Source organism: Pan troglodytes, chromosome 13 (genome assembly GCF_028858775.2).
Source record: "Pan troglodytes isolate AG18354 chromosome 13, NHGRI_mPanTro3-v2.0_pri, whole genome shotgun sequence".
Classification (NCBI taxonomy): domain Eukaryota; kingdom Metazoa; phylum Chordata; class Mammalia; order Primates; family Hominidae; genus Pan; species Pan troglodytes.
The window spans coordinates 132,161,612-132,179,036 of NC_072411.2; the positions used below are offsets into that span (position 1 = coordinate 132,161,612).

General features: G+C 43.5%; 2 protein-coding genes across 52 annotated transcripts in view; one reads left to right on the forward strand and one right to left on the reverse strand.

The window, feature by feature from the left end:
* The window catches only part of TRIP12 (thyroid hormone receptor interactor 12), a 158,943-nt gene extending 148,981 nt beyond the window's left edge, over positions 1-9,962 (reverse strand). For 9 of the 49 annotated variants that reach the window (XM_063791670.1, XM_054679495.2, XM_054679493.2 and 6 more), the window contains exon 1: positions 8,672-9,021. The gene's annotated coding sequence lies outside the window, so the exon portion shown is untranslated. Of the gene's footprint in view, positions 1-8,062; positions 8,582-8,671; positions 9,032-9,674 lie in introns of those variants that run through there. The other 40 variants (XM_054679491.2, XM_063791667.1, XM_024355116.3 and 37 more) reach the window with 16 other exon arrangements.
* Positions 9,210-17,425, forward strand: part of FBXO36 (F-box protein 36) — a 129,329-nt gene continuing 121,113 nt past the window's right edge. The window contains exon 1 of one of the 3 annotated variants that reach the window (XM_001139272.7): positions 9,210-9,402. In XM_001139272.7, coding sequence (XP_001139272.1) covers positions 9,307-9,402 — 96 coding nt within the window. In that variant the 5' untranslated portion in view covers positions 9,210-9,306. The remainder of the gene's footprint in view (positions 9,403-17,425) is intronic. The other 2 variants (XM_054679510.2, XM_063791671.1) reach the window with 2 other exon arrangements.

The window sequence follows — 17,425 nt, forward strand, 5'->3', positions numbered from 1 at the left end:
ATCATGCCCTAATTCATGTTTCTTAATTTACATTCTAATATCAGATTTTCTAAATGCAGAAAATCTACATTTAGAATATTTACAGAATATTTCTCTATGCTAAATACGATACTCCTATATACAGTTTTAGACAAATAAGCTGTGATGGAATAAGATAAATATCAACTATATGAAACATAACAGAACTTGGAAGACAAGGAATAAGTTTCAGGTCCCTTTTATATTCTGTCAAGCACAATTGTGGCACATAGTAAGCACTTGATAAATATGTATTGATAAATAAATCATCATCTACTAATAAACATCATCTCCAAATGCTAAATTTGGGGTAACCAACTAACTAAAATATTCTAGGGCCTTAACAATTCCTTAAGTAGCTGATTTTAATGAGCCTAATTTTGAAAAATTTATATTCTACACTCAGCTGCCAACCCCTGAAAAATGAAAACAAGCAAGTAAATTATGGCAAACGATGCTAATATTATTTCACAACATCGTTTCCCAATGTGTCACACCAGAACACACTACCACGTACACCTACCATGTACAATGCATTATGTTGGAAGCCTTGTGCCAGACACTGTGAAGATAAAAGAATGAGATCTCTACCTTGAAGAGGCCAAAAACCCAGTTAAGTTAAAATGTAAACAACTAATTATGTAAGACAGAACGTGAAAGTCATCCTGAAATACGTTACAGAAGGAGAATAGGAGAGTAAGGAGTAAAAATTTTAAAGGAGTCACTGGAAGAAAGTTAAGTGTATGTATATACATTTCTAAGAGATACAGGCCAGGCACGGTTATAATCCCAGCACTTTGGGAAGCCGAGGTGGGTGGATTGCCTGAGGTCAGGAGTTGGAGACCAGTCTATAATCTCAGCTACTCAGGAGGCTGAGGCAGGGAATCGCTTGAACCAAGGAGGTGGAGGTGGAGGCTGCAGTGAGTCGAGATCGCACCACTGCACTCCAGCCTGGGCGACAAGGCAAAACTCTGCCTCATAAAATAAAAAAAATAATAAAAATAATAGATACAAGATGTGAGAGGGGGTGTCAATTCAAGTAGACAAAAAACCAAAGCAAAAATGCTAAAAAGTTGCTGGGTGTGTTCAGAGAGGAAGAAACAGTTCAATCTGATTGCAGCCAAGGATGTAAAACAGAATTACGAAACACTGGGGTCCGAGAAGTTGACAGCTTTTGCATATATTTCCTATTTACAAGGCTACTAGAAGCACTTGGTTTTTGAGAATCAAAAAAAGTAGGGGACATTCATATGATCTCTATGAACCTGCTCTCTAAGGACACAAAGTAGCTTAAATTACAACTGAAGAGAGAATTTCAAGAGATGGGCTACTGTGAAAACTCACTTTAGGTTTCCAGGGCATCGCACATGTTTACCAGTATAAAATCTTTAAATTAAGTTCATCTGACCTTAAGAACACAGCACAAGGTACATCTATTTATTCAGAGCACTGCCCACGGGTAGAGTGAGTAGGAGTTTTGAAGTCAGGGTAGAACTCATTGGTTATGACAGCCAACAAGTTGATTAAAATACACACTGAAATGCTGTAACTTCAAGTCTTGAAGGCTTGTTGATGGACACTTAGGCTTATAAATAGCCTTCAAAAATCCATGTATGGGTAATAACACTATATTTACAGAAATATGTACATGCTCTCTAAAAAGAAACAAACAGAATAAACTAGAATGATGTATACTATTATAAATTGGAAACACTAATCATTTAGCACTGCATTAAAACATATTGGCCAGGCACAGTGGTTCATTCTTGTAATACCAGCACTTTGGGAGACCAAGGCGGGTGTATCACGTGAGGTCAGGAGTTCAAGACCAGCCTGGCCAACAGAGTGAAACCTGTCTCTACCAAAAATACAAAAAATTAGCTGGGTGTGGTGGCAGGCACCTGTATCCCGGCTACTCGGGAGGCTGAGGCAGGAGGATTGCTTGAACCCGGGAGGCAGAGGTTACAAGTGAGCCAAGATTGCGCCATTGCACTCCAATCTGGACAACACAGCGAAACTCAATCTCAAAAAAAAAACTTATTTAGGTCCTTAATGTACTTTATCAACTATTACATGCACATAATGGTCAATTAAAGAGTAACAAAATGGCTTGCCCTAATTCTTTTTAAAATGTATGATTTAAAGTAACTTGCAGTCTCCAAAATATATACTGACTAAAAGTCTCAAAATCATTTTAGCATTAACGATGCAAAATAAGAATCAAAATTTTAAAAATAGGACATTAAGCCATTACAAAATATTTCCACTTACAGTATCTTATTTTATTTTCACAAGACTTATTCTGTCAACAAACGCTTAATCCCTATCATGGGCCAGGTACTGTGCTAGATGCAGAGATAAAAAGGGACACTACTTGGGATTAGTGTCCTTATAAAAGTTAAAAAAAGAAGGGTGGGGACTAAAGACTTTAAAGAATTCATAATCAACTAAGGAATACTATTGTATACTAAAAAAAAAAAAAATTTTTTTTGAGACAGGGTCTCACTGTCACCCAGGCTGGAGTGCAGTGGCACAATTACAGCTCAGCACAGCTTCCATCTCCCAGGCTCAAGCAATCCTCTCACCTCAGCCTCCCAGGTAGCTGAGACTACAGGCATGTGCCACCATGCCCAGCTAATTTTTTACTTTTAGTAGCAACAAGGTCTCTACTAAGTTGCTCAGGCTAGTCTCAAACTCCTGGGCTCAAGTGATCCTACTGCCTCAGCCTCCCAAAGTTCTGGAATTACAGGCATGAGCCACTGGGTCAAATGTTTCAAGTAGGATACCTATGCATATAACAGAGGTATGTTCGAGTTAAAAGAGTTTTAACAAATGAGGCAATGGTCCACAGTACTGTAAACAAGTGGAGAAAGGGCCTTGTGTTCCAATTCATCTGTGGAGCCTAATCTAAATACAGAATGTCTAGCATATAAATGACAACTGACTCTACATTAGGTGGTAATAATCAAATTTTTCAGATTAGGCACTTGAAGCTCACAAAGTACTAAGTTAAATTATTTGCCCAAGGTTACAAAGATGGGAAGTGCATAGCCAGGATTGGAACCTAAGTCTTGCCTTCAAATCAGATAATCACTTGAACAGTGCTATTAAGGAAAACACACAGTAGCAGGTATTTTTCACTCTAGACCATCTGAATGACTTTTTAAATCAAGCATAACCATGATAGCTGAGTGTGGAGGTGCCCGTCTGTGATCCCAGTATTTGGGAGGCTGAGGCAGGAGAATCACTTGAACCTGGAAGGTGGAGGTTGCAGTGAGCCGAGATCGCACCACTGCACTCCAGCCTGGGTGACAAAAGTGAGACTCTGTCTCAACAAACGAACAAGTATAACCATGAAACTGACTACTGCCAATAGCTTCTGCACTCTCAAGACAAAGCAGGTAAGCCTGAATAATGGGTAAGTTCCTTTTTCTTCTATCCAATTCAGTTTAATGAAATCACTGAAATCACAAGAAACAACCAAAATCTAAAAGGCCTCAGAGAAAAATGACTGAACAGACTTATTTCAGTCTAGGAAACCTCTTTTTGCCAATAACCTAAAACTATCAGTAAGTTAGGATATTAAAGAACTACATTTTTAAAAAACCCAAGACATTAGCAGAGTTAAATTTTACTTAAAAAAAAAAAAAAAGAAAAATCAAGGGACAGGTCTAGCATCGGTATACTTATCTATTTATTACAAATAACAGCAAGCATCCATTATGCACAGAGAAACCCAGCAGAGAGGTAGAGAACAACTGCTTTGAGGTTATGTCTTCAAGTCTGTAACACAGCTGCTGAAATGATACACAAGTACCAAAAGAAAATACACAAGTAAAGCTTACATTACACTACACGTTAAGAATTACCAAGCACTGTCCGGGCGCGGTGGCTCATGCCCATAATCCCAGCACTTTGGGAGTCCAAGGCGGGTGGATCACGAGGTCAGGAAATCAAGACCATCCTGGCTAACAAGGTGAAACCCCGTCTCTACTAAAAATACAAAAAAATTAGCTGGGCGTGGTGGCGGGCACCTGTAGTCCCAGCTACTCGGGAGGCTGAGGCAAGAGAATGGCATGAACCCTGGAGGCGGAGCCTGCAGTGAGCCAAGATCGCGCCATTGCACTCCACCCTGGGCAACAGAGTGAGACTCTGTCTCAAAAAAAAAAAAAAAAAAAAAAAATTACCAAGCACTAAGATTATATACAACAATCTAAAAATTATATTTATTCTGTAATATCCACCAGATTTTTACTCTTCCACCCTATCTGGCCTGGACTCTCCTCAGGCTTGGCCTTATTAACTAAAGCTTGGCCTATGAAAAAAGTGGCACAGAATAATCCACTGGCTTAACACTAAAACATGGCAGTGACAGTTGATATCCATCCAGGCACTCTAATGGCACATTAGTCAGGGGAGATGTGAAGAGGCCCTGATCACTGAACCAACCAAGAGAAAGCATTCTGAAGAATCTGCTGGGGTCAAAGAACCCTTCCAAGCAGGTTGGAGTCCAGTGGCATGATCATAACTATTAACTTCAAATCTCTGGGTTCAAGCAATACTTCCGCTTCAGCCTCCAAAGTTGCCTAGAACTACTGATGCGTGCCACCATGCCCAGCTAACTTTTTTTTTCTTTTTTGTGGAGACAGTCTCACTATGTTGCCTGGGCTACAACTCCTAGCCTCAAGCGATCCTCCCACCTCCTCACCTCCAGTGCCACCTCACCCAGACCAATCAGGTTTATTAGTATACCTTCACACATACCACATTGACATGAAATCATCCTTGCCCTCAGGAAGCCTACAATCCAATCAGGGAAACAAAAGCAACACATGTTAACAAGTGCAATACTGTAATGCAGAAACGAAGCAAGTACAGTTAATCAGAAATACAAAGATCACAGGTAGAAACTTGTTCGAGGAAGTGATCTGAAGAGATGAGTTGTAAGTTGTTCTTTACATCCTTTATCTTCTATGTTTTTCTGTACATAGTGGTTGCTTGCTTGATTTAAATGAGGGAAAAGTCCATGTCAAACAGGCAATTGCAAGGAATGATTTCAGTGAAGATTAAAAAACCAAGTAGGTTGCTGTTTTGACTTGAGTCCATCAAATAGCAAACAAAAAAATAAAGGAGCAACTGGTATCACATTTGCTCAAAAAGATCCCTACCCATCCACTTAAAAGGGGAGAAAGTTCCCTAGGTTCTGTAAAGAAAACAGTGACCAAGATTCAGAAGCATTATTCCCTAATTGTAATCTCTTACATTAAGTCAATTTCATTAGAGTCACAAACCAGAACAGGTACTTTGTCAATAAAAAACGTAAACGAATTTGAAGTTTCTTTAAACATATTAACAAGTTTTTTCAGTAGAACGTATGGCAAACAAGTATCTGGCATGCTGATACCAAAAAAAGAAGGTAACTTTAAAAAGACAAAAATGAGACCCAAATTCTACTACCAATTAAGCAGCAATTTCAAATTATGAAGTTCTATAACTCTGTACCTTCAACCTAGTTTACATTAATTCTCCCCTGCCCCATGGACCACCACGACTAATGAGCAGCTGTATCTTTTAAAAATGACCTCAAAACAGCTAATGTAATTTTCTAAAATTAATTTATTTAGCATGTTGTTTTTTTTCAGTCATTACATCTGTTGGGTCTCACAACCACCCAGTGAGGTAAAATAGAGATTACCCACTCCCATTTTACAGATAAAATAAATGAAGACCAGATAGGTTAAGTGACTAGCTCAAGGTCACAAAGCTACTAACTGGTAGTGTGTGAATTTCCAAGCCAGTGATGTTTTCCTTGCTAAGATGAAAACCTTAAAATAAAGCAGGATATTAAAACCTTGTCTAGATAACATAAATACAATAATCTTAAAAGTTACACTGGGGCCGGCGTGGTGGCTCTCCCCTGCAATCCCAGCACTTTGGGTGACCAAGGCGGGCGGATCACCTGAGAGGTCGGGAGTTCGAGACCAGCCTGGCCAACATGGTGAAACTCTGTCTCTACCAAAAATGCAAAAATTAGCCGGGAGTGGTGGCGCGTGCCTGTAATCCCAGCTACTCAGGAGGCTGAGGCAGGAGAATCGCTTGAACCAGGAGGCAGAGGTTGCATTAAGCCTACACTGCACCACTGCACTCCAGCCTAGGCGACAGAGCAAGATTCTGCTTTAAAAAAAAAAAAAAAGTTACAATGGGAAAGGAATCATACATGGAATCATACATTACTACAAATTTACTTTGCCAGGTGAAAGTACTGATTTTACCGTGATCTACCTAGCATCCCATTCGTTTTTTAAATGTAACTACTTTAGTTTAGCACCTTCTGGAACCTAACTGCCAAAATTCTTCTCAAACTTTTTGAAAGTAAATGAAGAAAAAAAGAAAAATAAAGCCTGTTCATAGACTCAAACTAAGTAGTATAAATGTCAGCTGAACAGACTTAAAAACTGCTCACACTCCAGAAAAACTGGGGAATGAATGGAAACAATGATAATCTTAATTACAGTTTTCCAGTTCTTATGGATATTGGCACATTCATAGAAAGGCAGACATGTACAAAGCCCACAAACCCCAATCATATTATGTACTCTTAAGCTTAAAATAAATGAAATAAAAACTCCCTCAATCTCACAAAGATAGTCGCAGCAGTTCAACATTTCTGGGGCTGAACACACAGCAGGAAGTGTCAAAAGAAAGAATTAGAAATTCTGTATACTTTAAAACTTACACTTAATATTGATCACTTTGCATGTGGTAAATATGAAAATCAGCCTCAATAAAATCCTCTACAATTTACTGTCTCTAAACCTCTGCTAATTCCATTCCTCAACCCCCCCGGGGTGTAAATGCGACACACACAGGCCTCATATACAGGCCTCTTGCCTTTTTTTCTAACACAACTAGGACCTTTGTTCTGAGCGTCGTTTTACCCCACTCAATAGCTCTTTCAACTTTCTACCCCGTATTTTTTGTTTTGTTTTTAAAGAGGAGACTCTGAGACTCAACTTGCTAGGTCTTTAAAAAATGAAATGCCAAAAATACCTAATGAGACTCTCGAGAGGAACATAAAGTTAAACACATCACTAAAGGGCCTACAAAACGGAGTAAAGCCCGGAGATCGGGTGATCTGGCAGCCCAGGCAAGATCGAGGACCGCGACTAGGAAAGGAGACAGCAGGAGAGCAGTTAGACGTCCACTTAGAACGGATTCACTGCGCTATTAACCGTACCCGCCCCCCCCGCACCGGCCCAACCTTTACACACAGACACATTCCCTCCCCCAATTAACTAAAGAAGCAATTAAACTATGCCCACCACCAGACTCGATGCTTAGGCTAAACCTCTCCCAGACAAAAACAGCATTATCAAAAAAACACAACATCTGTCTTAAGGGTTTGGAAGCTGCCCCTTCCGTTCTCTCCTCACCACGTAAGGTAACCAATTCCCTCCTGTCCCCCACCAGGAGTTCAATGTGTGATTTCCCCCCGATTTACATGTGTTTTTATGTTTTTCCGCATTTTTCCGTCTAGGAAATGAAGGATTTCTTATTCTGAGGAAGGGAGAGACGCCGAGGAAGACAGGATTTGAGGTTTTACTACCTTCGTTATTCGAACTCCCCTCTAACTTGTTCCTGTACTAGAAACCCACTCACTATGGAGAAGGAAGCAGAGGGGCTGAACTGATGGACAAACGTTGTAAATAATAGGTTTTATGTAATCCACATATAAATAAATTAATCGCCTGACTCGCTCTGAATGCTAATACGATTGGGGTGACAATTGGCCCACCTCCCTCCCCCAAGTCCTAGTTAAACCCACCTACCACCAATTTCCATTCTGATCTATTTAAAAGGATACTCTATTCCTCTCAGTCAAGTTTCTCGGCTTCTTTAGGCCTCCCTGCATGCCCCTCTCGTCATCATCCTCCCTCAGCCTCAACTTCCCACGGCTTAAAAAACTGCCCCGCGCAGACCCCGTCTCCGGGCTCGCCCTCCCTCAACCGTCCCTCGCCGTCCCCCTGGGCAGGAAACCCCTTACTGCGGTCTAAAGTCTCTCTGGCCTCTCCCTCCTCTGACCCTCGCTTCCCACAACTGTTGTCACTGGAGCTGCTTCCTAGTTTCCATTTCCGGGCCGTCCACGGCCCCGGAGCCTCCCCTTTCCCGATTTCCGGGCCCCTCGTCCCATTTCCGGGGAACCCTTGCCGTCTTCACACCCCCCACCTGCACTTCCGGCCCCCCACTTTCTCTCTTCCCAGACACCCTCCAAGCTCCAAAGCCCACTTCCGGCCCCCCTTGGTCCCCGCCGAGCTCCCCAACACCCGCAAGCCTTACCCCGGTTCTGTGAAGGGCCCTCCTCATTGCGGGAAGCCGGAGGAGGGACCCAGCGACCCCTACCTCCCGCCAGGCCCCGGTCCCTCCGGCCGCGGCCGCCCTCGAGCGTCTCTCCCGTCCACCCCCGGCCCGGTCCTTCCGCGGCCCCGCCGCCGCCGGCGCCGGGAGCAGGCCAAGCGGGGGCCGAATCGCGGCGATGACACAACCGGGCTTCCTGGGACTTTCTGTTCCAGCTCCTCCCCCCGCCCCCCCAACCCCTCAGCTGGCCCCCTCCCCCAAGGCTTGCCCCCGCCGCCCGGAGCTGCGCCCCAATTACCTAGTTAGGCCCCAAAGTCTCCGGTCCGGACTCGGTGGCGCGGCAGTAACTTCCACTAGCTCCCCCCACCCCCCCCAGCGGCGGCGGCGGCGGCGGCTCCGGGTTCCTTCAATTATCAGCTGAGCCGCAGCACCGCGCCCGGCGTGCGCCTCCGCCCGTGCCGCCTCCCTCCCCGCCTGCTCTGACACCCTCGGGGAACTACTTTGCCCTCGGGCTCCGGTTACGGGCTCGTCCGCGGGACCGGCCCCGCTGCCTACTGGCGGCCCATCACATCGCCCCTCCCTCCCACGCCTCCCGGCTCGACTCTCTCAGCAGCCTCCGATCTCCGCCCGATCCCTTCGAGGGACCAGGAAGGGGACTGTGGAGATCTACTTGGTATCCCTCCGCCGGGGTCACCCCCTCCCCTCCGTGGTAGCAGGAACTAATTCCCCTTCGGGTCACCCGGGACCTGGAGCTGGAAATTTCACGGATCAGGGTTCCCTAAGACCCTTGGAAGAGGGGACGATCGCCCCAAGTTAGAAATCCTTCTGCCAGCTCATAAGCGTGGTTCAATTTAAACTAGGGTTTTGGCCCCTTGACCCCAACCAAGCCCCGCCCCTTCCTGGTTGTCTTAGCGACGGCGGTGGCGTCCCAAGATGGCGTCGTGGCTGCCGGAGACTCTCTTTGAAACTGTAGGACAAGGCCCGCCGCCTAGCAAAGACTATTACCAGTTACTGGTCACCCGGTCTCAGGCAAGTGCGAGCCGCGGTTTACCCTCTCTCCTAACTCCCTACCTGGCCCGGTTGGGGCCCGGGACGCAGGCTGTGCTAGGCCAAGAGCAACCGTAGCCCGCCGGAAGCGCCCAGTCTCGGCTCCGCGCCGGGAGATTTTCCTCTTCACCTCGGCCTCCTCGGTCCGGCGGCCCGCGTGTCCCTGCTCTCCCCGAGCCCGGCTAGTCCCTGGCAAGCCTTCTCTGCCTCCCCGCGGTGCCGCGTGCTCCTTTCCCGCCACCCCGGCTTCTTACCCGTAGAGTTTCCTCCGCGCGAAGAGGAAAACGGGCGTCTCCGGCTTGCGTGCGGCCTCACCTCAGCGTGAGAAGGAGGGAAAGAACGACTCAGCCAAGTGTCCCAAGGAGGAGCCAGCTAGGGAGGGGAAAAGGAGATTGCCTCTTTTCCAGGATAGGAATTAATCATGGAGAATTTTATAAATCTCTTTGTGGCCTTTACGCGTGCCACGGCCACATCAAAACTTAGTTATTTCTAGTAGCAACTGACGAATGGGAGCTCTTACCTTTTGGAGTCCCTTCTATCCCATTGAAAGTGTGCGGGTGGTGGTATAAAAATGTTTCAGCTGCTCTGCGCTTCAGCCCCACCCATAATGACATCTGCTCCACAACAATGAGACCGAGGATTATATTATCTCCAAAGTAACCATCGGCCTATTTTTATGCCTACTTTGGTTATTGAAGGTGGGCTTTTGGACGATTTACTGTGTCCATGAAATTCTCAACTTGAGCGGGGCCTCCACTGGGAAGACGTTTCTAATCCTGGCTGAGTTTACGCCTGTCACTGAGTTATTCATGCACCCTGCCCTTTCAATAGATACTATTCCTATAAAATGAAATTTAGAAGTTTGTATATATTTGTTTTGGTGTGCATATTGATCATTCCCTCAGTTTTTCCAGGAGTCCTTAAACAAAATAGTTAATGAGTTAATTTTTTTATATTTTTGAAAGCATCTTTTAAAATATAAATGTTAATATATATTTTTTAATTTAAGATTTAGAAATATTACAAATGTAAAATCAGCCTGTCCAAAAAAAAATTTTTTTAAAACAGTACTGCTCCTTGCGGAGCAGGGCTAATTCATAGGCAGTGGGCCCAGAGTCAGCCTCAAATTTTTAATTAAACTGTTTTTAGGGGGTTTTGCACATTTAGTGATGTATGAAATACTGAAAGGCATCCTTTTCTGTACTTTTTTTTTGGTTTTTTTTTTTTTTTTTTTTTGAGACGGAGTCTCGCTCTGTCGCCAGGCTGGAGTGCAGTGGCGCGATCTCGGCTCACTGCGACCTCGTTTCACCATGTTGGCCAGGATGGTCTCGATCTCTTGATCTCGTGATCCGCCTCCCTCGGCCTCCCAAAGTGCTGGGATTACAGGCGTGAGCCACCGCGCCCGGCCTTGTACATTTTTTAAACGGATTATTGATTTTTCCATTTGTTTTAAGATTTGTTTGTTTGTTTATTTATCGAGAGGGAGTCTCCCTCTGTTGCCCAGGCTGGAGTGCAGTGGCGCGATCTCAACTCACTGCAACCTCCGCATCTCCTGGGTTCAAGCGATTCTCCTGCCTCAGCCCCCCGAGTAGCTGGGATTACAGGCGTGCGCCACCACACCCAGCTAATTTTTGTATTTTTAGTAGAGACGGGGTTTCGCCATGTTGGCCAGAGTGGTCTCCAACTCCTGACCTCAGGTGATCCAGCTGCCTCGGCCTCCCAAATTGCTAGGATTATAGACTTCAGCCACCGAGCCTGGCTGGCTTTAAGATTTATGATCCTAACATTTCTTCACCTCCTAACATGAGTGGTCAAAAATATAATCTGTTCTAATCTTACATGATTTTCTATTTTTATCTACCTCAAGTAAGTTAGAATGTTTTAATTTTTACAGCCTTTAAAAATTTGTCTTTTTTTGCATTTTCTTTCCCCTGAAGGTCTGGTATTTTACAAGTATGCTTCATTTCTCTCATTCGTAAGCCTCACCAGGCTGAGTATCTTGTTACCTTTTTATTTTAGTAAATTATCCTTAGGAGTGCTCCTGGCATTCGGCTTCCTAAAGAATAATTCTGTTGTTGGTGTTCTTCAGACTTTGCTCTCAAGTCTAACTTAGGCGCATGCCTTCCTCTAACTACTCTTTTTTTTTTTTTTCTTTGAGGCAGCGTCTCGCACTGTCGCCCAGGCTGGAGTGCAGTGGCTCAATCTCGGCTCACTGCAAGCTCCGCCTCCTGGGTTCACACCATTCTCCTACCTCAGCCTCCCCAGTAGCTGGGATTACAGGCGCCCGCCACCACGCCCGGCTAATTTTTTGTATTTTTAGTTGAGATGGGGTTTCACCGTGTTAGCCAGGATGGTCTCTATCTCCTGGGATTACAGGCGTGAGCCACCGCGCCCGGCCCTAACTACCCTTTTTTAAGAAATCTTTCCCACCATCCCTTCAGTGTTCTTAATTTTTCCTTTTCTTTCTTTATTTTTATTATTTATTTATTTATTTTTTATTTTTTGCAAGTGAAAAACTCTCCTTTATCTCAGGTTCTGTCAGTTACATATATATAAAATCCTAAATTCTGATCCATTTTCTTTTTTAAGCATGCTGAATAAATCCACTACACTTCTACCAGTGAGAGTTAATCTCCAAGCTAATTAATTCACCCTCTTTTTAAAGTAAAATTTGTTGTAAAAAATGGCATGCCAAAAAAATATACTTTTCAGTCAACTGCCTTGAGAATATGCTATTTTCTAACCACAAGACAATTTTTCTGAGTCTCAGCACAGGAAACCAAACATCCAGTAAGAGGTGGCCTGACATAAATAAGTACTAAAAGACTAGCATTAAAATATGTTTCATAAGATAGATTTTTTTTCTGGAATGACTTTCTAAAATTATTTCTTGTACATTTCCTCCCCTTTCTCCTGTCTTTATTTTTTTAATGTTGTATATTATCCAAATTATGCCCCAGATTTAGATGAATCCTTCTTTCATGCTGATTCTGTTTTTTAGTCTCTTTTTCACTGCATCTTTTTCGTTGGCCTTAAATCCAAATAACTGCACATTTGACATGGATTTGAGGGCAGATATTTCTCTCATTAGTGTCATACCACCGCTGACATAGTCCAGAATATAAATGTTATACATAAATATTTTCTTTGTTTATATAGTAACATTTGAAATATACTGTATGCTTATACAGGCACTTCTCTTTTACTGCTTGATACCATGTTGTTTTGGGTCTTGGGAGGGGGGTTTTATTCAAATAAATAACTTTCGGATTACAGCTTGGGGTCAGTTTAGTTTCGCGAAGCTGATCTTTATAATGATGATCTCCAGCTTTAGAAAAAATAGTGCGCTGCTTTCTAAATCAAAGATTCACTCAAGGGTTGGGCACAGTGGCTCAAACCTGTAATCCCAGAATTTTGGGAGGCTCAGATGGGAGGATTGCTTGAACTAAGGAGTTTCAGACCAGCCTGGGCAACATAGCAAGACCCCTTCTCTTAAAAAAAAAAAACAAAAAGGGGGTGCTGAGCACAGCTCATGCCTGTAATCTCAGCACTTTGGGAGGCCGACACAGGCAGATCACTTGAGGCCACGAGCTCGAGACCAGCCTGGCCAACATGGCAAAACCCCATCTCTACTAAAAATACAAAAAATTAGCTGGGCATGGTGATGCACGCCTGTAGTCCTAGCTACTCAGGAGGCTGAGGCAGGAGAATTGCTTGAACCCTGGAAGCAAAGGTTGCAGTGAGCTGAGATCACACCACTGCTCTCGAGCCTGGGCAACAAAGCAAGACTCAGTCTTTAAAATAAATAAATAAATAAATAAGATTTACTTGGCCAGGTGTGGTGGCTCACACCTGTAATTCCAGCATTTTGGGAGCCTGACCGGTAGATCACTTGAGGTCAGGAATTCAACACCAGCCTGGCCAACATGGTAAAACCCTGTCTCTACTAAAAATAAAAAAATTAGCTGGGCATGGTAGCATGAGCCTGTAATCCCAGCCACTGGGTAGGCTGAGGCAGGAGAATCACTTGAACCCAGGAGACAAAGGTTGCAGTGAGCCCAGATCTCACCACTGGGCAACAGAGTGAGACCCCATCTCAAAAACAAAAAAAAAATACTGTTATTCTTACTCTAGCTCTAGTAGTTTACATATATTTTCTTATATTGGATTCTAATTCTTTGAAAACCAGTAGATTAATAAAGTGTTAGGGGTGGAAAGGATCTTTGTTTTTTTTTTTTTGTTTTTGCAACAAGAGTCTCACTCTGTCATCCAGGCTGGAGTGCAGTGGGGCGATCTCGGCTCACTGCAACCTCCGCCTTCTGGGTTGAAGTGATTTTCCTGCCTCAGCCTCCCGAGTACCTGGGATTACAGGCACCCACCACCATGCCCAGCTAATTTTTGTATTTTTAGTAGGGATGGGGTTTCACCATGTTGGCCAGGCTGATCTTGAACTCCTGGCCTCAAGTGATCTGCCCGCCTTGGCCTCCCAAAGTTCTGGGATTACAGGGGTGAGACACCAAACCTGGCCAGGGCTAGAAAGAATCTTGAATATTATTTAGTTCCTACTTTCATGACACATATATATTCCTATTTATAGTGGGGAGAATGTAGCTAGTATTTGATTTGTAAAAACACTTTAATGACTAATCTTTTATATCTTGTATTTTTTTTAACTCCAAAGGAAGTTCATGACCAATTGGCAAGTTAATGAGTGCAGGTGTTTTAAAATCTATGAGTTTAGAAGAAGCAAAAAATCATTTTATTCTAAGTGGTCCAGGAGGGTACTGTTACCAGTATTGTACTCTTGAAATGTTGTCTTCTTTGTCCTCTCAAAATGGAAGTGTTGCTTAGGTGGCCAGAACAGTTAACTTAGGTTTAATGTGACAAATACTGGAAAAGTGTTAGAAAGAGAATAATGGTATGCTAAGTAGATGGGAACTGGCAGATACAGCCTCTTGCAGCCAATAACCCAGGTGGTTGTCCGAAGAGCACCAATATGTTATAGTTAACTCCAGCAGATGAAAGAAGGAAGAATTGGGCGATAGATTCGTCTTGTTTTATCTCTTTTTCTAAATCCTATCCAAAGCTCCAAAAAGATATATGAAGCTAGTGTCATTTGAAAAAAAAAAAAAATGAAAAAGCTCACCCCTCTAAAAAAAATGGCAATTATTTTTGAAGTGCATTAGAGTTGTGGCACTAAAGACTGAAAACACCTGAGGTTGCATGCCAGCCTGTGACAGGAAGCTGTCATCTCAATGACTTCTGACAAAAGAATTAAACTAGACTTGGTGATGGCTGGGTGAGAGACAACAAAAAATTGAGCTAGTGCCATTTCATACTGCAGACCAATTTTGAAGATTTAAAATGTAAATGCAGTCTAATAAAAATGTTAATGCACACACCCTTTGACCCAGCAAATCCATTTCTAGGATTTGGATATCCAAAAATGCTATCACATGTGCACAAGGATATGTGAGCGAGATTATTCACCAAAGTCAATAATTGTAAAAACATTTTTCCATGAGAGAAAATGTGGTTAAACTGTGATTCATTCATGCCATAGAATACTATCCAACTTTTCAAAAACAATGCGGTGGATCTCTGTTTACTCAGTAGACCAAATAAAATCTTTAGCAAGAAAAGCAAGTTGCTGGATTAAACATAGCATATCCTACTTTTTTAAAAAAGTGTTTTAAATAAATGTTAGTGAGGTTTTAAATAATTCTTAAAAGAAAAAGCTGGAATGATGCACTCTTAAGAGTTACAGATTTTTACTCTCCGCATTCATATTTCTGGAAGATCTGAATTTTCTACCATGAGCATTTATTTTTATAATCAGAGAAAAGCAATAAAGATTTAAAATGAAAGTGTAAATGGATAACTGTTACTTTGAGGTGGCGTCCTGCCTGTATTCCCCCTATTGGGCCAGCATCACCTTTCACCCACCTCCCTCATTGAATATTGAGGCTGAATATTGAATATTGAATATTGAATAGCTTTGATAGCTGTGTCCCAAACTCCTGCTGTTTTTGTGGAAGGAAAATAATTCTAATTCTACAGTTTTAGAGTGCAAATTGATTAATGATTAATTTTGCAATTTTGCTTGCAAAATTTTAAGGAGGATTTTTGGTGTTTTTGTTTGTTTTAGAGGCAGAATCTCATTCTGTCCCCCAGGCTGGTGTGTAGTGGTGCAGTCAGCTCACTGCAGCCTCAAACTCCTGGGCTCAAGCAATCCTTGCGCCTCTGTGTCCCAAAGTGCTGGGATTACAAGCATGAATTTCTGTACACATCCTTAAGGAGGATTTAGTGTCTAGAAACTTCTGACCTTTTTTTCTTTTAATTTTTTTTTTTTTTTCTTTTCTGAGACAGAGTCTCGCTCTGTCACCCAGGCTGGAGTGCAGTGGCATGATCTTGGCTCACTGCCTCCCAAGTAGCTGGGACTAAAGGCATGTACCACCCCGCCTGGCTAATTTTTGTATTTTTATTAGAGATGGGGTTTCACCATGTTTGCCAGACTGGTCTCGAACTCCTGACCTCAAGTAATCCGCCCGCCTCAACCTCCCAAAGTGCTGGGATTACAGGCGTGAGCCACTGCACCCGGCCTCTTTTTCTTTTTAATATAAGTAATAATTACTTTTGAGAAACTAAAGGAGCTGGGTATGGTAGCTCACGCCTGTAATCCCAGAACTTTGGGAGCCTGAGGCAGGCAGATCACAAGGTCAGGAGATCAAGACCATCCCGGCCAACATGGTGAAACCCCGTCTCTACTAAAAAAAAATAGAAAAATTAGCCAGGCGTGGGAGCGGGCGCCTATAGTCCCAGCTACTGGGGAGGCTGAGGCAGGAGAATGGCTTGAACCTGGGAGGCGAAGCTTGCAGTGAGCTGAGATCAGGACACTGCACTCCAGCCTGGGCAACAGAGCAAGACTCTGTTTCAAAAAAAAAAGAAAAAGAAAGACACAGCCAGGTGCGGTGGCTCATGCCTGTAATCCCAGCACTTTGAGAGGATGAAGCAGATGGATCACGAGGTCAGGAGTTCAAGACCAGCCTGGCCAACATTCTACTAAAAATACAAAAAAATTAGCTGGGAATGGTGGCGCACGCCTGTAGTCCCAGCTACTCGGGAGGCTGAGGCAGGAGAATTGCTTGAACCCAGGAGGTGGAGGTTGCAGTGAGCGGAGATCACGCCACTGCCCTCCAGCTTGTGCAACAGAGTAAGACTTTGTCTCAAAAAAAGAAAGAATTTTTTTGCAGACTTCTAAGCTATCATGCCCATTCTGCCCACTGACCACCGTCCACAGCCAAAATGTTTCCACACAGAAAGAACTACTGCTGCTCCTTTTAAATTCCAAAAGTCAGTATCATACTTGTGCTTATTTATTTCCACAGCCTGGTCATCATAGCGAGGTCTCATCTCTACAAAAAAATCTAAAAATTATCCAGGCGTGGTGGCTCACACAGGTAATCCTAGCACGTTGGGAGACCTAGGCAGAAAGATCACTCGAGGCCAGGAATTCAAGACCAACCTGGCCAACATAGCAAGACCCCTTCTCTATTTTTAAAAATAAATAATTAGCTGTGCATGGTGACATGAGCCTGTAGTCCCAGCTACTCAGGAGGCTGAGGCGGGAGGATCGCTTGAACCTAGGTGTTTGAGGCTGCAGTGAGCCATGATCGTGCCAGTGCACTCCACTGAACAGAATGAGACCCTGTATCTTACAGAAAAATAATTACTTTCCTCATCTCTGTTGTTTGTGTTGATTTACACTCCTCTTTTCAGCTGTCTTTTTGTTTTTCTTTCAAAGTCCCTTATTCTTCCCTCTTCCCTTAAGAGAGATGCTTTAGGCTGGGCACGGTGACTCACGCCTGTAATCCCAGCACTTTGAGAGGTCAAGGTGGGCAGATCACCTGAGGTCGGGAGGTCGAGACCAGCCTAGCCAACGTGGTGAAACCCCGTCTTTACTAAAAATACAAAAATTATCTGGGTATGGTGGTGGGCGCCTGTA